The sequence below is a fragment of the Elephantulus edwardii genome, unplaced genomic scaffold (genome assembly GCF_000299155.1).
Source record: "Elephantulus edwardii isolate Elephantulus edwardi_28Jun2011 unplaced genomic scaffold, EleEdw1.0 scaffold00237, whole genome shotgun sequence".
In the NCBI taxonomy this organism is placed as follows: domain Eukaryota; kingdom Metazoa; phylum Chordata; class Mammalia; order Macroscelidea; family Macroscelididae; genus Elephantulus; species Elephantulus edwardii.
This window is the reverse complement of record NW_006399987.1, coordinates 3,128,549-3,151,822: the sequence shown is the minus strand read 5'-3', so window position 1 is coordinate 3,151,822 and position 23,274 is coordinate 3,128,549. Positions and strand designations below refer to the sequence as shown.

The following is a 23,274-nucleotide window of genomic DNA, read 5'->3' as shown; positions in this document are numbered from 1 at the left end:
GACCACGCCAGCAGAGTAGGGCCGAGGGCTAGGCAAGGAGACGACCACGCCAGCACACAGTAGGGCTGGGAGCTGAGCGAGGAGGGGACCACGCCAGCACAGTAGGGCCGAGAGCTGAGCCTCATCCTCGGCTTGGGCCCGAGCCTCAACGTTTCCCTCTGAAACAGGCCCCAGCGCTCTGACGAGAAGGAGGCAGCGGCGGCGGGAAGGAGTCCACAGACAGCAGGGAGTTTGTCGTCGGTTTAATTTATTACTGTTTGACATCCAGTGACACTGACACACCCCGCCGGGCCTGGCGCCCTGGCCCCGGCGAGCCTGACCTGCCCAATAAAATACAGTACGAGGAGTGGACGGCTACACACGTGCATCCACGGCTTACACTACAGTGATTCCCCACCGCGCGGCAACAGGGCTGCCAGGAAAGGAAAGAAAACAGGTATCGTGTGTTCCCCAAGTCAGAATTCTCTGAAAACAGTTAATGCTGTTACAAACGCTACTGATGCCGGGACAGGACCAGACATAAACCGTCCGACATCTTCTGAGCTGTATAAATATGGAGATTTCTGTTTATACACTTGTACCCACGTCTGCAACTACGTCTGCTGCTACCCGTTACTGCTAAGGGCTACCCCCCTTGGCTCCGGAACGAGGTCCAGGCTGCGGAATGTCGCACTCAGTCCTCCTCGCTGCCACTTCCTGAGCGGTCCTGCAGGGGGACAGCGGGGCGAGGGGTGAGCGGGCCCCAGAACGACACCATGGCGTCCCTCTCCATCAGTACACCAGGCCATGGGGACCGGGCTCCAGAGCCCCACAGTCCCGCCAGGCACCCACTGTGTGTCTCTGCCCAGTTTCCCGTCTGCAACGTGGGGGTGCCTGAGTGTCACCCCTCCTGGGAGCGGGGGCACTGGGGCACATTTCATCGATCGTTCCCCAGCCCTGAGGGGCTCCCCTCCTGGGAGCGGGGGCACTGGGGCACATTTCATCGATCGTTCCCCAGCCCTGAGGGGCTCCCCTCCTGGGAGCGGGGGCACTGGGGCACATTTCATCGATCGTTCCCCAGCCCTGAGGGGCTCCCCTCCTGGGAGCGGGGGCACTGGGGCACATTTCATCGATCGTTCCCCAGCCCTGAGGGGCTCCTCAAGGGGCTGTGCCTGCGGCCTGGCCTCACCTCCTCTGCTTCCTCCTCACTGTCGTCGTCACTCACGACAGGCTTGGCCCGGGAGCCCCGGCTGGGTCGCCGCCGGCCCCCCTTTAACCGATCCTGCGTCTTCTCCTTCCGGCCAAGCTTGATCTTCACTTTAACCGAGCGGGCTGGGTCGGGGAGAGGGAGGAGAAGGAGAAAGCCGTGAGCTGGGAACCCTCGACATCTTTATGGACCAAGGACCACTCTCTACAGCTTCCCAGGAGACGAGCTGTGAATTCACCCCCGATAGGATGGCAGCCCCGGAACTGCATGTACAGGTAGGTGAGCTGTGTCAACGCTCAACATCCTTATAAACCACACTGCCAGGTCTCCCCAGGAGGTAAGCTATACGCTGCGCCCCCAGAACCACCTGCACAGGTGAGCTGTGTCAATGTTCAATGTCCTTATGGACCACACTGCCAGGTCTCCCCAGGAGGTGAGTTATACGCTGCACCCCCAGAACCGTGAGCTGTGTGCATCCTTGACATCCTGACCACACTTTGGACTGTACCCCCAGAACTGCCCGGACAGTGGTGGTGTTCACTGCTGAATCAGAACTACCCACATCTGAGCACTTGGCCTGACCACACCGCAGACTGTTCCCCAGAACCGCACGGCAGGAGAGCCGAGAGCCAGGACTCACATTCGGACTCTGAGCCTTCCTCCTCGCCCTCCTCCTCCTCCTCGCTCTCCTCGCCTTCACTGTCATCCTCCTTCTCGATTTTCTGCCGTACGCTTGTGAAGACAGACTGCAGGACAATGGAGTCTTCGTAGATCTGGGGGGGACACGACACACTGGGCTTGAGTGGCTGGGCCTGCTCACCCGGCCCCACCTCTGATCTGCGGTCAGAGGTGCCATGTGGGTGATGTGGGGTCTTGCCCTGTCAGTGTCTGAGGACACCAGGTCTACGAGATGCCCAGGGAGGCGGTTTGAGAGTGTGGGCGGCCCGGGTCCAGTCAGGAGGACCCACAGATTTAAGGGGCTATGAAAGCTTGGGCCCCAAAGAGCTCTCCTGTCCTCAGGTGCTCTGTGGGCCCTGCTGTGCCAGCTGAGGACAGATTAATGGGGTGCAACGCGATGGCAGGAAGGGGCCACAGACACCTTTCAAGGCACCCCCAGGTCGTCTAAAATCCCCATGATCTGGTGCTGTTTGAGGACCACTGAATGAATGGTTAAGTGCCATCAAGTTACCTGCAACTCATAGCGACCCTATTATCTACAACAGCTCTTAACCCTGCTGTCCTGTGCCAACCTCACTGTCTCTGACACACCTACCCCCCCCTTTACCCCAATCACTGAGTCAATCCATCTCATCGAGGGTCTTCCACTCTTGCGCCGCCCCTCCACCCTTCCAAACATGACGTCCCTCTCCAAGGACTGGTCCCTCCTTGCAACATGTCCAGAGTATGTCAGACAAAGCTTCAGAATCCTTGTTTCCTGGTCTCACCCTCTCTACAATGAACCTATTTCTTCTCACAGCAGTCCACGGTATATTCAATACTCTTCTCTAGTACGGCAGCTCAAAGGCATCAATTCTTCTATCATCTCTAATCATTGTCCAGCTTTCTGATGCATAGCATGTAACTGCAAAGACCATGGCCTGGATCAGATGCATCTTAGTCTCCAGACTGACATCACTGCTCTTCAATACTCTGGAGAGATCCCTGACAGACTTTCCCAATGCAATTTGTCTTTTGATTTCCTGGCTGCTGGTAACAAGTGTGTTGATTGTAGAGCCAAGCAAACTAAAGCTATTAACAATCTTAATCGCTTCATCTTCTATCACGCTGTTGCCAATGGGTCCAGTGGGGAAAATCTTTGTCTTCTTGATATTGAGCTTCAATCCATTTTGAAGATATCAGTCCTTTACCTTCTGCAGCAAGCGCGTCAGGTCCTCCTCAGTTTCAGCAAACAGGGTTGTGTCATCTGCAGAACGCAGGTTGTTGATGAGTCTTCCTTATTTTCTCTACTTTGCTTGTCTTTCTTTTTAACATATTACTTTTGAAATTAGTAAATTCTTCCAAATTGTTTGAGAATTTACTTTAACCCATTCTGTTCAAAAGCGACCAGAGACACAGTGGTTTGGATCCCAGGCTTTGAGGAAGGCAACGGCCCACGGGACACACACATAGAAACGACTCTCCACTCTCTTTACGTAAGAGGCAGTGCCATTAATGAGGCTCCAGGACGAATCTGTATGTTTTCGGGGACCCTCCCCTTGTTTCACGTTAGAGGTGTGTTTTGGCTACTCCCTCTTCTCCAGCTAGCTCTCCAGGTTGAAGGTATGTGTGGTTTTGGGGACTCCTTCACCACCACCAAGTCCACCAGACAGAAGGTCTGTTTTTGGGACCCTTATCTCTACTTCTTCCTGGAGGCAAAAATTTTGACGTTTTGTCTCACATAATTTGAGCATGTGGCCAGGAGGGTCCCTGGAGAAGGACATTATCCTTGGAAGGGAGGAGGAACAGCCCAGGAGAGAAAGACTCCAGATGAGACAGACTAACATAAACGGGCCAATGGGATTAACTCTATCCGAGTCAGTGAGACTAGCTCAGGACAGGACAGCATTCAGAACTGTACATCAGGTTGCTATGAGCCGTAGGCGACTCGACAGCACACAGCAACAAGACATCTCTATTGCAGGTTTAAAGTGTGTATGTTCTGGGGACTTCTGTGTCCCTCATCAGTGAGCCCTTCAGTTTGCAGGTTTGTTTTGGAGTATCCCTGCCCTTCACCCAGGGTCAAAGTGTGTGTTTTGGGGACTTCCCTCCTGTAAGCCCTCCAAGTTGAAGGTGCGTGTTTCGGGGAACCTGCCCCTTCTCTAGGTTGAAGGAGTATGTGCTGGGGGCTGGTCTCTACTCAGTGAGCCCTCCAGGGTGCCCTCTGCCCCTCCTCCAGACTGAAGTTGTATTTGTTGGGACCCCACCCTCTCAACAGTGAGCCCTGTGTGTGTGTACCCCCATTCCTCCTCCAGGCTGAAGGGGTGTGTGTTGGGGCACTATCCCCTCACTAACGAGCCCTCCAGGTTGAGTATGTTTTGGGGTCCCTGCCCCTCTTCTGGATTGAAGGGGTGTATGTGTGTTGGGCCTGCCGCCCCTCGCCAGCAAGCCTGGCTGTGTATTTTGGGGTCCCACCCCTCCTCTAGGTTAAGGGTGTGTGTTCTGGGGTCCTATCCCCTCACTAGCAAGTTCTCTAGGCTAAGTGTGTATTTTGGGCCCACCGCCCTTCACCAGCGAGCCCTCCAGTTTGTGTGTGTGTCCGTCCCCACCCCTCACCAGCGAGCCCTCGTGTGTCTGTGTGTGTATGTGTCCGCCCCCGCCCCTCACCAGCGAGCCTTCCGTGTGTCTGTCCGTCCCTGCCCCTCACCAGTGAGCCCTCCGTGTGTATCCCCCCGCCCCTCACCAGCGAGCCCTCCAGGTTGAAGGTCTGCGCATTCTGACACAGCAGCATGACGTCCTTCTCCAGGTCGTTGAGGCTGCGGTACTTGTGGTTACGGATGCGTTCCTGCAGGAGGGGGACAAAGAGCAGGCTGACCTCAGTGCTGGCCTTGCTAGCCCATCCCCCACTTTGCCCGCCCAAGGAGGGTGCAGCGGAGACACTGACCAACAACAGGACAGGGGGTGGTGTAGGGTGAGGGGGTGACCTCCGTGAGCCAGTCCTGCCCCCACCCCAAGCCACTGGACTCCCAGGGCCACAGGGAGCCTCCTGCCCCAGTGTCCACCTCATCCCAGCCACTCCCTCCAGATGCTGCTATGGGGGTACATCTTGCTGAGAGTCTGGGGCATAATGCTGGTCACCCCAAGGCTGGTTACCTTTATCTTCTTAAAGTCCACGGGCTTGCGGATGAGCTCGTAGTACTCAGGCAGCTCCTTGCGAGAGGGCAGCTGGATGAAGACCTCGCTGAGCTGCCGTCCACTGCTACTGCAGGGGGACACAGGCAGTGTCACAGGGGGGCCCGCCACCCTCCAGCCCCGCCCCACCAACCCGTGTTTGTAGCACGCCAAGGGCCAGGCATAGGGCACACAGGAGTGAGTTCCTGGCCACAGGTCCCACGACCTGGGAAAGGTTTCTGAGGGGCAGCCCTGTGGCATGTCTGACCAGGGCAGCTGAGGCTGCGAAGTGGCATCCCAGCGCTGACTGACCCCAGGCCACTCTCCACTGTGCCCGCCTGGGGGACGAGTCCTCGAATCACCTCTGCTACAAGGCTCTCAGCACCGGCCATCAAAGCATCAGCCAAGGGGCCGGGCAGCGATTCACTTGCTCTGGCCCGCAGGGCGTACGGCGCCCACAGGTACGCCATGTGTGGGCATGAGCGGGGCATGCAGGTGCGCTCTGGCATTGAACTTAGGAGGATTTGGCCTCCGCCCAGGTGGGGAGAGACCTGGCATTCAGTTAAAGGAAGACAGAAGCCGTTCCCAGCTCTATGCACTGAGAAGTACTGCCTGCTACCCGAGCGGAGAAGTCACGCGGGCATCTGGATTGCGACAGTGCCCCACGCGCCCCTGCCCCCACCCTGGTCACACCATGGGGGGCCGCGTCCATCCAATCACCAGGGATGGGGTAGGTGAGGGAAGGTGTGGGGTACAGGCCCCCAGGAGGGAGCGAGCAGGGCGACTGAAGAATGGACAGGTATTAACGTGCCAGCACCTCTCACTGGCAGCCTCTGTTGTCGATGAAAGAGCCAGGGGCTGGGGGTTGGGGGTGTCTGTTCCGAGCTGGGGGGTCTGGCAAGGCTGACGGCAGACGCGAGGTGAATGGTTATGATCCTCTGTGCCCACCCCGCTGGGTTCTCATCTGGCCCCTCGGCCCCGTATGCCGGCCGCAGTGCACAGCTGGGCTGCACCTCATCCTGGCTCTGAGCACCAGGCGGGCGTTCCCTGGGGTCCTCTGGACTCTCACGCTGCCTTCGCATGATGGGTAGGCATGGAGCCGACCTCTCAGTTGGCCAATTCTGTTACCAGACCCTCAGGGGAGGCTGGCATGGCCACCAAGCGAGGGCCCTTTGGTCCAGCCACTCTGAGCCCCTTGTCAGCACTTTTCAAGCAAATCCCTGAGGCTGAGCCTACCAGTTGTCATGCAGTTGTACCTGACACACAGGGACACACAGGCCTCTCGAGGGCTCTGTGAGGCATGCACGCCTCCGTCTGCAACCCCCACACGCAGCCCACCAGGAGCTGCTGGCTTGACCTCTGGCCCAGGCTGACCTCTGCCTGCTCTGCTCACTGCAACATCAGATCCGTCCCTGTGGTTGGGTATGGGGCAGCTTCTGTGTGTGCCTGGGCTCCGTAGTGGGCACACACCATGATGAAGTCTACTCTGCAGGCCTCTGGACAGTGTCCAGCAAGTAGCCAAGGATGGCTGGGGACCAGGGAGAATGGTGATCAATGTATGGGTCAGCTTTGTCCATTTGTCCATGCCGTCCGTGGTGCTTTCCACTGTGGCCCCTCTTCAATTCCCATCCCCTTGAAGCTGGGGGTCTGATCGCTGCCCCACACCCTCCCTGCTCTCCTGGGGAGGGCCTCGATGGGCGTGTTTCCGCCAAGCCATCTCTTCACTGCAGTCTTCTGTTGAATGAGTTCAGCTTCACATCCAAGTTCATGCACTTCCTCTGTACTCAGTGCTTCCCCCTGCCCCGTCCCAGTGAAGTCGGCCTCTGTCCAATCCAGAAGCTTGAGCGTCCCCTTTCACAGACTAGGAGGTGTGGCTGGTGTCCTGTGTGCTTCTCCAGGGGCACCCAGCATCCAGTCACATCACAGCTGCATGCTTGTCCCCAACAGGCACAGGCCCCCGAGGGCACCCTCAGCAGGGGCTCGGCAAACAGGTGGTTCCGGATGGAGGCGTCACAGCCGAGGAGTGTTAACACTGACAGCGTGGGAGTCTCCTCCCATCACTTCAAACCAGCGCTAACACAAAACCCTGTTCCAGAAGACACTTGTGCCCATGGCTGGCCAGAGCCATGCTCCCGTGCTCACTCCTTGCTCTGAAGCAGAGCTGCTGTGGCCCCGGACTGTGTGGACAGGCACCCCGAGTCGCATCAGCCAGATGCTGAGAGCAGCAGGTGGACGGGCCCTGTGGTGCTCTTGGGGTCAGCCCTTCGAGGTCAGCCCCAGACCCGAGGAGACAGAACGGCCGTCTTTTGGTTCTTTTTTCCCCAACCATTTAAAATGTAAAAGAATTCTTAATTCACAGGCTGGGCATAAAACATGTGGTGGCTATTTGGGCCCTAGGAGCTGCAGCATGCTGGCCCCTGGTTTGAATCCTAAACATACGAGTCTCTACCAGGGACGGGAGCAGACAGCAGGCAGCACGCTGCTCCTCAGCCTCTGACCATGGCAGACATGGATAATCCATCACAGAACCAGGGCGAGCTTAGCTCCTGACTGTCGTAGACATGGCTAATCCATCAGAGAACCAGGCCAAGCTCAGCCTCCAATGACCCCACAGTCACTACAGGCCAAACCTTCTAAGTCCTCCTCACTGTCCACTGCACAGTGGAGCTGCTCTGATATATCTGCCTTGTCACTGAGGCTGAGATGAAAGCAGCCAGCACCCCTTTCTCCCTCTGAGCCCCGGGCAGCTAAGCCTTTCTGTGACCCTCTCTCTGCTGACTTAGGTCAGTGAACCCAGCCAGGTAGGGGCTCAGAGGTGAAGGGGCACACGGAGGAGATTTGTCTGAAAAAGGGCTTTGCTAGGTGTCTTGTAAATAAAGCCAATTAGAGAGAAATCTAGTTAATACAAATCTATTTTTAAGGCTCGGTTTTTTGAGACATTATAATTAAGTTAAGAATATTCTGACACTGGATAAAAAGCCCGAGCTGGGACCTCAGCCCTCCTCCAGCACAGATGGGGTCAAGTGCTGAACTAGGGTCTGTGGGCCGCAAGGGTGAGAGCACCTGTTTCGATCAAGCCAGCATGTGGGCCACGTGACACATGAGCTGAATGGACCTAACGCATCGAAGTCTGAAGCAGCACCTGAAGATGCAGCCCTGTGTGTCAGTTTGAAAACCACCTGGTTTAACAGCCTTGGCCTGGAGGTGAGAACCCAGCTAAGAGAAGAGCTGGCTGACCAGGGTGGTCACTCGGCCAGCTGCGCCGCTGAGTGCCATCAACTGCGCATGTGCTCAGATGTGCCCTGTGTGCTCAGATGTTCAGGAGGGCAGACCACGGAGCCCTGTGTCAGAATGTTCACTACAGAGCAGAGATTTCTCAGGAGCACAGAGAGGGAAAAGCTGGCCAGGGCTGAGGCCGAGGCAGCGGGGCCAGCCTTGGGTGCCCGCGCATGAGGTGCAGGCCCACTTCCCGGGGATGAGCATGGCCTTGAACTGAGGACTTCCTTTCCAGATGACTCACTGTCAATGTTCCCACTGCTAATGCTTAGCAGCCCCCAGCTGGAGGAGGCCCCACGTCCCTGCGGATGTAGCAGGGACCACAGGACTGGGAGTCCTCAAGGCTCTTAAGAAGGATGTGGCAGGGGGTCCAGGAGAGGTGGTACCCCCAGTTCACTTGGCAAACACTACCTGGGCAGTGAAGTATCAGACCCATCCTGACCTTTCCCGATAATCTTGTTTTTAGTGTGGTGAAAATACACACAGGAAACCACCCAGCACCCTGACAGTTTCTAGTCACACAATTCAGCAGCACTAATGACATTCTCGAGTGCTGGTGGCCTACTCGTAACAATCTGTGCTGTAATCCTGACAGTACATGGTTCAAGGCCACCAGCTGCTCCCCGAGAGAAGGATGCGCAATGATTAACTGCCTTTGCAAACCTGCCAAAGGGTCTGCTATGGTCGCTTCCAACTCGATGGTACATACCACCACCACCACCATTATTCTTAAGCTGTGTCTCCATTTCTAGCTAGCCTTTTCCAGAATATTCCATCACCATTAACAGAAAGAGACTCACTATCCTCAAGTAACTAGCCCCTTTTTCGCCGCTGGTACCCACTGTGCACCTTTGGCTCCTATCAGACCCCATCCCTGACCGATTTCGCTCAGCGTGCTTTTCTAGGTCCAGCCACAGCGTGGCCAGTCTCAGGACCCCGCTCTCTTCATGGCTGTGTGAGTTCCACTGCATGGACGCTCGGCGGCTGCTGGACATTTCTGTCATTTCCACTTCTTTGCGTCCGGGAAAAGTGCTGCACCAGTTTGTCCGCACTTCTGATTTCATGTCCTCTTCCTAATTTTTAAGCAGTTTCACTGTAGAAGTTTAGGCTCAATGTCACCAATCTGTTGGGGTTTTTTTGTGTATTGTTGAGTCGGATCTGATTAGCACAGGAGGAAATCGTCCCTCCTTCTCCAGAGAAGCAACTGATGAATTCGAACTGTGAGCCTTCAGGATCACAGCGCAGCTTCTTGCCACTAGGCCACCAGAGCTCCCTATCAATTTGTTTTTATCGGCCTGTCTTGGTTTGAGTTTTATCTACTTTTTATCATTTTGCGCGTATTAAATCTTTTGATTCTTTCTCGCTCCCCTCAGTTTAGCTTTTCTGACCTTCTGCTGCATGTTCTGTCCTCACGGTGAGCCCTGAGGGTCCCTTCAGCAGGCAGCCTGTGGCGTCCTGGTTCTGGGTGCTCATACGTGCTCCTCTCGGGAGTCTGTACCAGGAACAGCAGGCTTGCGGCCGGCATACGCAGTGCACACGGGCCTTGGCCACGGGGCCAGGCCCGGGCGGAAGCTGCTATCCTGGCTCTGGGCCCTTTGCCCCCTCGTCTGCAGCTCCACCCAACCATCAATTCCAGGTTGCTTCTGAGCTCAGTGCTCGGTCCACATGTGCTCACTCAGGCTTCTCCACCACCATCCACGCAGACTTGGAAACTGAGGCACAAACCGGGTGAGAGGCCCTGAGAAAGGCCACAGAGGGGAGACGGGCTGGGTCTAGATCTGTAGGACTCTCTGGCCACAAGGCCACCAGGCAGCATGTCTGTGCTATCACCAAGCCGAGCCATCTGTGTAAAGAGCAGACATGCTGCCTCTTCCGTCTTCCACAGGCAGGCAGTGCCTCCTCAGAGGACGTCTGGCAGCGCTGAGAGGTTCAGGAGTCTCAATTCCGATGCACTATCACCCTGCACGCCAACTTCACGGTTGAGGCAGGAAGCCTGGTGTCCCTACCAGGTGGTCCTCTAGGCCTCGGCTGCCAAGACTGCACCACCTGTGGGACCCTCCCAGGCCCTCGCCACGCACTTGGCTTGAGGGACCTGAAGCTGGTGCCTCAAATGCCACCATGGCCACTGGCTGCCAAGGCCACTGACGTGTCCAGGGGTGGAACACACAGCCCAGCAACAGGGCCCAAAGCCCTACTCTTCTGTGGGTTTACACTTACCCCCCTTTTTCCTTTTTTTGTTGTGTACTATCGAGTCAGCTCCGACTGGCACAGGAGGAGGTTGCCGTGCCTCCAGCACAGCATCAGGTGGATTTGAACCGTGTGCCTTAGGGATTGTAGTGCAGCTTCCTGCCACTAGGCCAGCAGAGCTCCCTAGGTTTACACTTTGAGGAAAGCTTCCTCTTGGTGAAGAAAATCAAACACTCTCTGTCCACAGGACCAAAGGACCATGTGACCTTGAGTCTCCACAACCCTGAGACCAGATGAACTAGACGGTGCCCTGCTGCTACCACTGACGGCAACAGCCGCTGACCACTTGGAGAGGGATCAGGGGAGATGGTGCCCCGCTACCGCTGCTGACCGCACGGAGAGGGATCAGAGGAGCTGGTGTCCTGCTACCACCACTGACAGCAACCACCACTGACCGCAGAGAGAGGGATCAGAGGAGATAGGGTTCTGCTACCACCGACAGCAATCACTGCTGACCACCCAGAGAGGGATCAGAGGAGCTGGTGTCCTGCTACCGCCACTGACCGCTCAGAGAGGGATCAGAGGAGATGATGCCCTGTTACCACTGCTGACCACTACCGCTGCTGACCGTTAGGAGAGGGATCAGAAAAAGGCATCAGAGGAGGTGAGACCCCTAAGATTGAGGGGAAATAATGTGGAACAGAATGTAACATCATAAAAAAGACCAGGCTTATTGAGCAAAGAAGACCAGTAGAACCCCTGGGGCAGTGGCTTTTAATCACCCTCCAAGCCTGGAACTGAACCCACCCTCTTCCCCACCTCTCAGCCACTCAGTGTGCCGAATGATGACCAAGACTGCCAGCGAGAGACACTCCTTACAACAATCAATCATTTAAGGTCAGATATGGCCAGCATGTGTCCAAAGACAAACATCAGAAAGCAGAGAGGGAGGGAGAGAAGGATGAGTGGAAAAAGGAGAAACATAGGGGAAGAAGTGGGAAGAGTGTGGACTGTAATCAACGCCATGAAACAAGGTGTGTGGGAACTGGTGAGTGAAAAAGCAATCAGCTCCATCAACAAATGAATGGACACAATGGAATACTACGCTGCACTGAAAAAACAAGGAATCCATGAAATATTATACAAAATGGGGGACCCTGGAAGACATCATGCTGAGTGAAGTATCTCAGTCACAAAAGGACAAATATTGCATAGGGCCACTGTTGTAAAACGATACTGACATCGGGGTTGGGGGGAGACTGAGAAAGATGGGATAAATTATGTATACTGCATTGAAACAGATGAGGGATATACAATTAGGAATTACTGTCATGACATGAGTCCAGAACAAAGGCTGCGTAGTGGAGTAGACTTGGGGGGGAGGGATTGTGTAAACAATGAAAGAATTTTTCTTTTACTTTACAAAGAGAAGAGTGGATTGGCAGGGAGAGGTGGGCAGGGAGAAAAGTGTAACAACGAATGAATGGAAATCCAAAGTCTCTGTAAACTTTCATTAAAATTAATTTAAAAAAAAAAGAGCAATCTGCTTTTTAACAATTTCGACTGGCTGTTGGCTAGCAGGCTCCTCAATACAGTCTGAGATTCTAAACCCCTCAGATGAAGGGGCTCCACTCCGACCTCGAGACCCTGCGGGCCCTGTGCATCCTTCTGGTCCTGCTAGCATGGCACCTGCTCCCAGAGGCTGTCCCCGACATCCTAACAGTGTCACAGGGCTCGCCACGCTGCGCCCGGGAACCGTGCCCCAGAACCTACAGTACACAGAGGAGTGCGGGCGGTACAATGCTGCTCCTCCCAAGGTGACCCGGGGGCTGTGAAGACTGAGGCCACAGCCCTAAACATGGCAAGAAAAGGAGAAATCCCTTTCCAGTATCGGCTACTATCTGAATGCATGTGATCTTACGAATACTAAACCAATGTCAGATACAATTCCACTGATATTCGAATTAAAAGGTTTGGGGTGGGGTTTTTTTTGTCATTTTAAAAAAAAATTATTAAATTTTATTAGTTTTAATGAACACTTACAGGGATTTTGGGTTTTCATTCCTTCATTGCAGCACTTGGGGTGGTTTTTTTAAAAAAAAAATGGAAAGAGGACTAAACTAGGCAGAGGCAAACTGAAGACGACTCCAGCTGACGGAGGATGGCCTTGTCTCAAGGTCGTGAGCTTGGACACAGAGAGAACACCCCCCCACCCCCAAACACGGCATCAGCTCCGTGCCCTTCAGCAGCTGTGACTCATCCAGGCTGATGGCGAGGTCCCCCCGTCACACAGCTGTCAACGAGGACCTGAGCTAGGAGAGCACGTTCTTGCTTCAAAACAAACTCAGTTACACGTTCTGGAAAGAGTGCGTGTAACATTTATTTTTCTATTCTGGAAGGTTGAAGACAAAACCACGAACCAATCAGCTGACATTCCCTCTTCGTTTCCCTCACTGTGGTGCTGTAGGTGGTCAGGGCAGAGGACAGGAGTGTCACCTGTCACAGCAGCCAGTGCTCAGAGCCCTGCTCTGTGCCAATAGGTGAGAGGGAAAGAACTTGACCTTGACCTAAGGGGCCTGGCCTCTGCCTTCTCCTTGAGCTGAGCCCTCCACCCTCAGCATGGCCGCCTGAGAAGAGTGTCTTAAGCCAACAATGTGATTAAGGGTAAGGCTTCAGGGCATGTGGCATCAGAACAACCTCTGGAGAATCGACACTGAGGTCAGCCACACAGGGGGCCAAGCACTTCTGGTCAGTGGCCATGCTGCTCACCAGTGATGGTCACCAGTGATGGTGTTCTTCCCTGAGGTTGGCAAGGGACTGTCACAGCAATGTTGGCAAAGTCAGCACTGTCCATGACCCCACAGGGGAAGCCCAGGCTCAGTGCTGTCCATGACCCCCCAGGAGCAGCTCACGGGACGCACCATGTTTGGAACTTCCTGGCCTCTGTCCCATGCACTCCTCCCCGTGGCTGATCTTAACCTGCGTCTGTGGACATAAAACCACAGCGGTCACAGAGCTCTGGGTCACCTAAGGAATCTCAGAAGCCCAGAGCGCTCGTCTCAAGGTCGTGGTGGCTGTTTTCTGGCCTCAAAGGCGGCTGAACAGTACCATTTACAAGTTTAGCTTAAGAACAATAAGACTGTTAGTAAAGTACATCAGTTTTGTGTTCAAATATTTCTGAAAATATCTGCTGCCTGAGATCCCTTTTCACCCAGAAGAACGTGCCTGTCCTCCTGAGCGTCTGTGTCCAGCTCCGTCTTTCCCAACGCCCTGGCCAGGGTCCGCTGACCCACAAGCAGAACGCCGCTCAGTCAGCCTCGGCCGCTTCCTCTAATAATCTTTCTGGCAGCCACAACTCTTTGTTAATGGGTTCTGCCGGGGAGGCTGAGGCGAAACCACATGGAGGTGGCCTGTCACACACACCTGACTCCCCAGGGCCCTACGATCACTTCTCATCCGTGTGCACTTCACCATCTCTGCGAGCGGCTAACGGCTCCGAACTGGACCATCTCAACAAGGCTGTTACTCAGTCCAGATTCAAGTTCTGGCTGATTCAGCATCAAAAGTGAATTCTCTCAGGAGGGAGTAATTTTCTCTTCTGTCACGTGATAAATACCTAAATAAGATGCTCACAGGCTTTTTCCATTAAGCTGCTGTTGCTGTGTAGAGAGTCAGAACTGACCCACAGCTGACCCTCCGGTGGGTTGTCAGAGGCCGTAAATGGCACTGGAGGAGACTGTCCACTGTTCTCTCACGGAGCAGCTGTGGCCTTGAACCATGTGCCTTCGGGATTGCAGCACAGCTTCTCGCCACTAGGTCACCGGAGCTCATTAAGCTCTAGAATGACTAAGAAAATGCACTAACACCTGATCTACTCATTGCTGCCCAGTCGAAACAGACTCAGAGCCGACCGTCCGTCCAGTGGTTTTCGAGGCTGTAAATGGCACTGGGGCAGACTGTCCACCATTCTCCTGCAGAGCTGCTGGGGGATTCACGGCACCACAAGTGGGGCCTCTGGTTCAGCAGAGTAACTGCCTGCGGACGAAGCTACCGGCACCCCCATCACATCTCACACAGGCTGGAAAAGGGGTCAAGCTGGAACGAAAGGCCCAGTATTCTTCTAAAACCCCAACCAATAAAAATCCCTATGCAAGATCAGGCTCAGCATTCTAACAGACACAGGTGGAAGCTTCCAGACTGCGGCCCTAGACGCCCTTCCAACCTGGACAGGAACCCACGCTTGGGGGCCACTTTTCAGCCAAGACTGTGGAATGAACACACCACCTATGAGGAACAGACACCTCAGAACAATCAGCTGGACCCCAAAGGGCAGCATTTCCCGAAACAAAGAGCAGAAGGTGTGAGGGGGAACGAAAGGCTGAACGGGAAGGAAGCCCGAGGAGGAAGCCCTGCTCGCACTGCAGAGACTGCCGCCCAGAGCACCAAACACCATCACGTGCAGACTGGCCAACGGGACACTCACGTGCTGTCAAATCCCATCCAAACCACAACAAACCCTGAGAAAAAAACCCCAGCCCTGTGGAGCGCAGTTCTCTGGACACACGGGTCTGGCAGAATTGACTCCCTGTTTTAAATGGTTAGTGGGTTTGTGACCTATTGAGGGAATCTATACTTATTCTAAAGTCATGAAGAAGATTCCTGCATGTGCTTACACTGCATCGCAAATCTACTTTGAAGAGATAAATATGAGGAGATACAGGGGCCACGGTTCATCTTTTCCACGTGGACCTTCATTTGACTGGCAGCTTTATTGAAATGCAATTTGCCACTGAATTTCAAGACTCAAGACTCAATGATCTCAAACAGAATGTGACTCATAGAGACCCTGCAGGACACGGCAGAAGCGGCCAGGACTGTCATCACTATGGGAGCAGACGGTCACATCTCTCTCGCCTCCACTGTGGCCAGTGAGGTCAAACGGCAGGGGGCTCCTTTAACCACGAAGCCACTGTTGTTGTTGTATGTGCCATAGAGTAGAGTATGACCCATAGTGACCCTACGAACAACAGATCTGAACCGTGTCCTATCCTGTGCCGTCCTCACAATTTCTAACACAACAGTCTCTGTGTCAATCCATCTGGTTGAGGGTCTTCCTCTCTTCGCCAGCACTCCACTTCCCAGGTATGATGTCCCTCTCCAAGAAGAGCCTCTCTGAGCAACATGTCTGAAGTATGTGAGGCAAAGTGGAATCATCTCTGCCTCCAAGGAGCATTCTGGCTGCACCTTTTTCAAGATGTATTTGTTCTTCTGGCAGTCCACGGAATATTCTTCACCATCATCACAGTTCAAAGGCATCCACTCTTCTGCTGTCATTCTTATTCACAGTCCAGCTCTCAGGAGCATAGCAAGTGCCTGAGAGCTCTGGTGGTCCAATGGTAAGAAGATGCACTGCAGTCCTAAAGGCACACAGTTCGAATCCACCAAATGCTCTGTGGGAGAAAAATGGGCAATCTCCACCTATGTGAATTACTGCCTTTGAAAACCTGCTGGAGGGTCTGCTATGAGTCGGTTTTAACTCGATGGAACACAGCTACAACAGAGCCATAGAGTGCCTGAATTTCAAGTCTTTGCCATTTTGATGAATTTTAAGTTTTCTTTCCAAGAATATAAAATAAAAAGGAGTCTACAACTGTCACTGGATTTTGCATAACCATTTGTTAAATAATTGCTAGTCTTCTGCTTATATTTTCTTTATGGAACTTGCCTCAAAGATTGAGAATTAGAACACTTACTTCTAGGGAGCTTTGGTGGCCTAGTGGCAAGAAGCTGCACTGCAATCCCAGAGGTAAGCAGTTCAAATCCACCAGATGCTCTGCTGGAGGAGAGGCAATCTCCTCCTATACCAGTCGGATCCAATTTGATGGTACACACACACACACACACACACAAAATAATTTAAAAAAAAAACACAAACAACCAAAAGAATAGTTACTTCTTCCTTCGATATTGACACTTTACGTTTTCAGATCCAGCCGGTGACCTAGAACATACATTTCCCTGTGACACTACTGTTTCTTCTAATAATAAAAACCTCAGTTTTAAGGTAAGTTTGTACCCTTCAACTTAGTACTGTAATTGTCACAATCCTTAGCCCCCCCCAATCTCATGCTCGTAAGATCATTTCCTCGACAAGGTGCTCCCGGGGTGGGCTCCTGTCCAGGTGTGAAGGGCATCTAAAGATACAGCTTTGGGACCGTTGGCCAGGCTCGCCTTCCTGTGCACTGAAGAACCTCAAAGCTCTTCCCTCCAACAGACAAAACTGCCCCCCACTCTGCTTCGCGGTCAGCGGTATTGTGAGTGTCGTACTAGCCACTTAGTTCCCGAAAATAAGACCCCAGAGGAGGAAGGAGCCGAGTCCCCGGCTGCATGCGGCATCTCACTCCCACTGCCCTCGTGGCCCCACAGCCTTGCTCTGCGTCGGGAGAATACTTAGAAACTGCTGACGGTGTCAAGGATTTCACTTTACTTGGATCAATTAACATCTATGCCGCCAGATGCTCTCCTGGAGAAGGAGGGGCAATCTCCTCCTTCACTAGTCAGATCTAATTTGATAGTACACACACTAAATAACAAAACAACAACAACAAACAAACAAACAAACAAACCCATATATGGCAGCAGCAGTCAAGGTCAAGAAATCAAAAGACCTGCTGCACTGGGGAAATCGGCCGTCAAGACCTCTCTCCAAAATGCTCAAGAACAAGGTCAGTTTAAAGACTGAGATGAGCTGATCCAAGCCAGGGCCTGTTCAATTAATTCTGTGCTTCTGAAAGCGGGACAATGAACAAAGCCTGACAGAACAATCGATGCCTTTGAGACTTCCAAAAGAACAAATTTGTCTTAGAGAAGGTGCAACCAGGGTGATCCTTAGAGGCAAGGATGGTGCAATCCTGTGCAGTCAGGAGGGACCAGTCCTTGGAAAAAGACACCACGTCAGGTAAAGTAGAGGAGCAGAGAAAGAAAGGCCCTTAACTAGACGGATGGACACAGTGACCAGAACAATGGGCTCCAGCATGCTGGAGACTGGAGGATGGTGGAGGACAGGGCAGGGGTCAGGCCTGCTGCCCATGAGTCGTAGCTGAGTTACAGACACCTAACAAAGCTCACGGGGAGCCACAGGACAAGCGCTGTGTGTCCCTGTCCGTACAGTTCTCAGGGTCCACGGAAGGGACACCAGGACCCAGCATCAGGCTGTGGCCGCAGCAGACCCAAGCTGTCATGTACCTGCCGTGAGCCTGGAGGCAAGGGTCCTGCTATCCGAAGCAGAGCTGCACAGGGAGCAGGAGGTCACCTCGTTCTCACACATGACTGACCCACGACGGACAGTCTGAGGTGACACCGAGACCGTCTATGGAGTGTGGGGGGCACAGGAGGGAGGGCAGGAGAGGTCGACAGAGAAAGCCGTTCGCAACCTGTGCCGGCCACACCAACCTCCTTGCCTCAGTTTACCTGTCCATGTGACAGGACCCTGTGCTCCTGTGACCCCATCTCCTTCCTCTTCACTGTTCCTTGATCACCTCCAAACCCCTTCTCGAGGCCTTCGCATCTGCTGAATCCTCTCACCTAACACCTCCTCTTCCTCTCTGATTTCCCTCCAAGTCAGGCCGTCCCTGCTGACAGCACCATGGCCTGCCTCCCGTGAGACGTCAGGAGCCCCTCACCACAGCCGAGGGCCCCTGAGTGTGCACAGGCCCCGTCCACCGCCATCTCCACTTACCTGTCCTTGTACTTGATGACGGCATCCACAATCTTCTTCATCTTCTTGGTGAGGTTGGGCGGGTTCGGGGAGAGCTTCTCAGCGGGAGGCCGCCCCCGCTTCTTCTGCTTCTTGCTCTCATCGTCCTTGTCGCGGCTGCGGGTGCTGGTGGTCGGTGTGGAGGGGCCGGCGTCGCTGTCCCGCTTGCGTTTCCGCGACGATTTCTTCTGCCGGACCTCCTCTTCGATCTCCTCCAGCGTGCCCTCCTCGATAGCCTTCAGGGTCAATAGTAACAAAATAGGACAGCCAGCACCGAGTGTGACAAGAGGAGGCCGCGACGCATGGCCCTGGGGGCCCCGGCTGGGGCGGGCTGGATGGGGAGGGACACGGGATTGTGGAAGTGGGGGCCCCGGGGAGGGCTGTGATCTGCGGCCTCATCTCCCAGCATGGATGTGCCACCACCTCTGCTCTGGACCCGCCACGGTCCCTTCACACACGTGTACAAAGTGAAGCCAAAACTGGTCTCAGAGCCCACAGACTGCCCTGAAACGCACTTTTCTGGCAGATTACAACACCAAGATCTTTCTCCTGTTGCTGCTCAACAAATACTTTTAGTAACTGTTTTACTACGTTGCTGTCTGATGTGAACGGCCTGTTTTGGCAGTTAGACTCTATTTTCTGCTCCATGATTCTAAGCAACTTGGAAGAAGGACGTGGCCGGCTGCTCTGGTCAAGGCCCACAGCCTGGGAACCTCGGGGGTCGCTAGGAGTCAGCCTCAACTCGACGCCAGCGGGTGCAGCTTTTCCGTCTAAGCGATATTATGATTAACACCTGCTTTCCCTTAAGAGATTCCTAAACCAACGATATGAGATCAAAAGGACAGCACATGCCCAGGGGTAAAGCTCAGACACAGAAGGCTCAGGAAAGAAGAACAGATGGGAACGGGACACACAGATGAAGTGGCAGGGATGCTGTCATGGTGTGAGAGCGTCAGTCAGTGTCACAGAACAAAACACGTGTGAACTGCTGAATGCAGAATAAATCTGTTTGGTCAACTTTCATATAAATCACAATGAAAAGTTAAATCCTAGAAGTGAAGAACTTTATCCCATACCCTTTGAGCATGCTGTCCAGAGGGGCCAGTCCCTGGAAAAGGACATCACGGCGGGAAAGGTGGAGGGTCAGAGAGAGTGGGGATGACCCCAACACGGTGGCCTGACGCAGTGACCGTAACGATGGACTGGAGAGTATCAGAGAGCGTGAGGAGGGGCAGGAGGGGGCAGGGCTCACGTCTGTCGTGAGTCAGACAACTTGACAGCACCCAACAACAATGGAAGTGGAGATGCCAGCCAAAGGGCATGATCGTTCATAAAGGAAAAAACGAGTCTCCAGGCTCCATCCTTCACTGCCTGGCACTAACTCGGGCACATCCCAGCAGAGCCACAGGAGGCTGGACCCTGGGGAGGCTGGGCTCCGGGGGGGCCTGGACCCCAGGGACCCGGCTGCTCACTTCCAGGCAAAGGTGTGAGGCTGAGAGTGAGCCAAGCGAGGAGACAGCAGCCAGTGGAGTCAGATTCAAGTCCTTCTCTTCTCTAGGGCTCAGGGGGGCGACAGAGATGAGATGACAACCACAAACAAGGTGACAACGTGCCATGTGCCAGAGAGGGGCAGGGGGGTGCTGAGGGTGTCCTGGGGGGAGACAGCACCTCAGGGAAGGTGACACCTGAGTTGAGATCCAGGTGGTGGGGGGCACCCAGGCGATGAGGACACGCAGGGGAACAAGAGGCAGGAGGGATGGGAGAAAGTATCGCAGGTGGGTGCTGAGGACTGAGCATCACCCCTCAAAACCCACATCCACCTGGAACCTCGCAGTGTGCTTTGACTTGGGAGGTTAATCTCTGCAGAGTTACTCATCAGGGACAGGGGTGAGATCATACTGCATTCACCTGCGCCTTCACTCTAGTGAGCATGCCCACATGAGACACAGAGGAGGTGGCCATGCAGGGACAAAGGTAGAGACCGGAGACCCAGGGTCACAGGGACCTGGTGACAGTGATATCGGAGCCTTAGAATCCCGGCCTCGAGAACTGAGAATACAATCCTTTCGGTGCAGCCCCAGCAAGCTAGCACAGGTACCCCGAGAGCCCAGAAGGAACCACCAGAAGGTACCTGTCAAAAGACCTAGAGGACGACATGCCACCACCAGGAAGGCAGACGAGTGCCGGCTTCAGGCAGCTGTGTGGGTTTTCACATGAACTTGATCAAGTATAACATGTGCTCCATGGGAAAGAACAGCTTCCCCAGCAAACGGTGCTAAGGCAACGGGATTTTCACATGTGAAAGAAACTGAACCCTCTTTAACTCAAAGTGTACAAGAAATGAACTAAAAATGGATCACAGCACTAAATATAAGAGCTAAAGTGATTCTTAGAAGAAAACATCAGGGCAATTCTTCGTGACCTTCGACATGGCAACAGACTCTTAGCTATTTCACAAAAAGCAGAAACAACAAAGGAAAAGTCAGACAAACTGAAACTTGATTGCTGTCAAACTGAAAAACATTTGTGCATCAGGAAAGTGAAAACACACCCCAGGAAATATCTCGGAGAAAATATGTGTAAATATGTACAAACCACATATCTGATAAGGGCTTACTAACAAGCTCTTACAAATCAATAAAAAAAGAAGATAAGTAACTTATAAAACACTGAGAAAGGATTGAAATAGACTTTTCTCTAAAGATGACAGATGGGACGATGTTCCCTCTCAGCATTACAGAAGATGCACATCAAAACCACCGTGAGACACCACGTCACACCCACTAAACCACTGCGGTCAAGACAATCCCACCAGCGCGCCTGCAGACAAATTAAACGGTGCTTATGCGGCTTCCCTGGCTGTGCTCCTCACAGGAGCGGACTACCTCTTCTTCTTCCCCAAGACCAGGCAGGGTTTGAACCGTTGACCAGGGCTCCTCCTCACCCCAACTGTCGTCGCTGTTAGGTACCATCAAGTCAAGTAAAACAGCCGCCCTATGAACAACAGATCTGAAGCCCGTCCCAGCCGGTGCCATCCTCACAATTTCTGGCACACTCGAGTCCGTTGCTGCAGTCACTGTGTCAATCCACCTGGTGGAGGGTCTTCCCCTTCTCTGCTGACCTTCCACCTTTCCAAGCATGATGTTTCTCTCCAAGGAACCACCTCTCCTAACAACATGCACAAAGTATGTGCAATGAACCTCTGTCCTCCTGGTCTCTAAGGAGGATTCTGGTTGCATCTTCTCCAAGACACACGTTTGTTTTCTGGGCAGCCCATGGGGTGTTGCAATGCTCACTTCCACCAGGAAGGCACAAGATAAAGTGCTGGAGAGCATGTGGAGACACTGGAGATTGTTGGTGGAGGTGGAACTGCCAAGGCCACTCTGGAGGAAGTCGAGCAGTTCCTCAAAGCTAAACAGAGTTCCCACCTGACCCGGTAACTCCACTCTTAGCCGTCAACCCACAATATGCTAACATTCGCCAGGTAGAAAGCTGCACCCAAGTGTTCAGAGTAACAGCGTTCCTAGCAGCCAATGTGGTCACATCATAACATGGAGCTTTCACAGGGTAATAAAAAGGAACACTGGACATGTCACTCATGGACAAGCCTTGAAAACCTTACAGTGAGTGCAAGACGCTGGTCACCCAGGACCACGTGAATGCCAGACAAGGCAAACCTGCAGATGGAGGTGCTTGGATGCTAAATGAGAGAGATGCGGACTTGATCGCACCACCGACACATACACAACAACAACAACAACAAGCGAGTCCAAGGGCGAAAAGACCCGGCAGAATCTGCCCCATAAAAATGACAGCCCGTAGACCAGTCAGTCGCCGGTACGTGGAGTCCCTGTAAGCTGGAAGTGACCGCACTCCAACAACACCGGGTGTCCAAGGGTGGAAGGCCCATCACAGTAGGGACTTGTATCTCACGCTGATTATGGTGAAGGCAGCAGGTAAAGTGTATGGAGCACTGGTGGTCTGGTGGCAAGAAGCTGCGCTGTAATCCTGGAGGCACGCAGTTCGAGGCCACCAGCTGCTCCTCAGGAGAGGGGTGGGCAATCTCCTCCCGTGTAGAGGCACTGCAGGGTCAGCTATGGGTCCCCACTCTGCAGAGCACAACGGCAACCCAGTCTGCAGAGCACATGGTTAGGTATTACAGGACCCGAGTGGGTCTGTGCTTACAGCACTCGACAGAGAGCAAGCAGCTGCGGCTCGAATCCAAGAGCCACTTAGCAAGCGGAAAGACACAGGTTCCCTAAAGATGCAGCCTTAGAAAAAAGACCCAACGGGAGCGCTCTCACGTTACTCGGGAGTGGGTATCGAGCTGTTTGAGGGTGGCCCACCCCAAGTCTCGGCAGCTCCCTGTGCACAGCTCAGCGGCGTGAGCACGTAATCACCGTGCTCGGAGTTCCCGTGAAGAACTGGGCCGCCGCGCTAGTTACTCCAAAGCCCAGTCCTGAGTCAAACGTGATGAAGATGCGGACCCTCATGCTCAAGAGGCCACTGTCCCCTGAGCTGCTGAGTGACCTCCATTCAGAGGAGAGGTCAGGGAGAGCAGCAGGACCCTGGGCCCTCCAGTGGGAACCGACCAGGTTTCTACACAGAGCCCTGGGTATGTGTGTGTGTCCCCCCCGTCTGTCCGTCCCCCGGTCCAGCCCGCCCCGCCGGGTGGGAAGGCTGCGGCCCTCTCCGGCATGTACCTTGAGCCACTGCTTCTCAGTCAGCGAGTCGCTGTAGTCCACCTCCTTGCGGTGGCGAGAGCCGCGGCCAAACATCTTCTCTTCCTCCTCCTCACAGGTCAGCCGCTCTACCTCGGCGTCGTCCTTGATGATCCAGGAGGGGAGCTCGTCCTCCTCCATCAGGCGCGGCTTCCGCTTGGGGTTGCGGGCCTCCTCACGCCTGCGGTCCAGGTCCATGCGCTGGTGTGTGTGGACGGGGACAGAGGAAGAGAGGGTCAGCACGGGGGAGAACCACTGGGGGGGCTGTGTGTGCGGACGGGGACAGAGGACGAGAGGGTCAGCACGGGGGAGAACCACTG

The 23,274-nt window shown here is 54.1% G+C and overlaps 1 protein-coding gene across 1 annotated transcript in view; it reads right to left on the bottom strand.

Moving 5' to 3' along the window:
* Window positions 1-230: 230 nt before the first annotated feature.
* SMARCA4 (SWI/SNF related, matrix associated, actin dependent regulator of chromatin, subfamily a, member 4) overlaps window positions 231-23,274 on the bottom strand; it is a 125,183-nt gene continuing 102,139 nt past the window's right edge. Inside the window, exons 29-35 of the mRNA XM_006898784.1 lie at window positions 22,937-23,155; window positions 18,216-18,469; window positions 4,997-5,105; window positions 4,587-4,688; window positions 1,827-1,959; window positions 1,169-1,311; window positions 231-706 (exon numbers count right to left, since the gene is read on the bottom strand). Coding sequence (XP_006898846.1) covers window positions 674-706; window positions 1,169-1,311; window positions 1,827-1,959; window positions 4,587-4,688; window positions 4,997-5,105; window positions 18,216-18,469; window positions 22,937-23,155 — 993 coding nt within the window. The 3' untranslated portion in view covers window positions 231-673. The remainder of the gene's footprint in view (window positions 707-1,168; window positions 1,312-1,826; window positions 1,960-4,586; window positions 4,689-4,996; window positions 5,106-18,215; window positions 18,470-22,936; window positions 23,156-23,274) is intronic.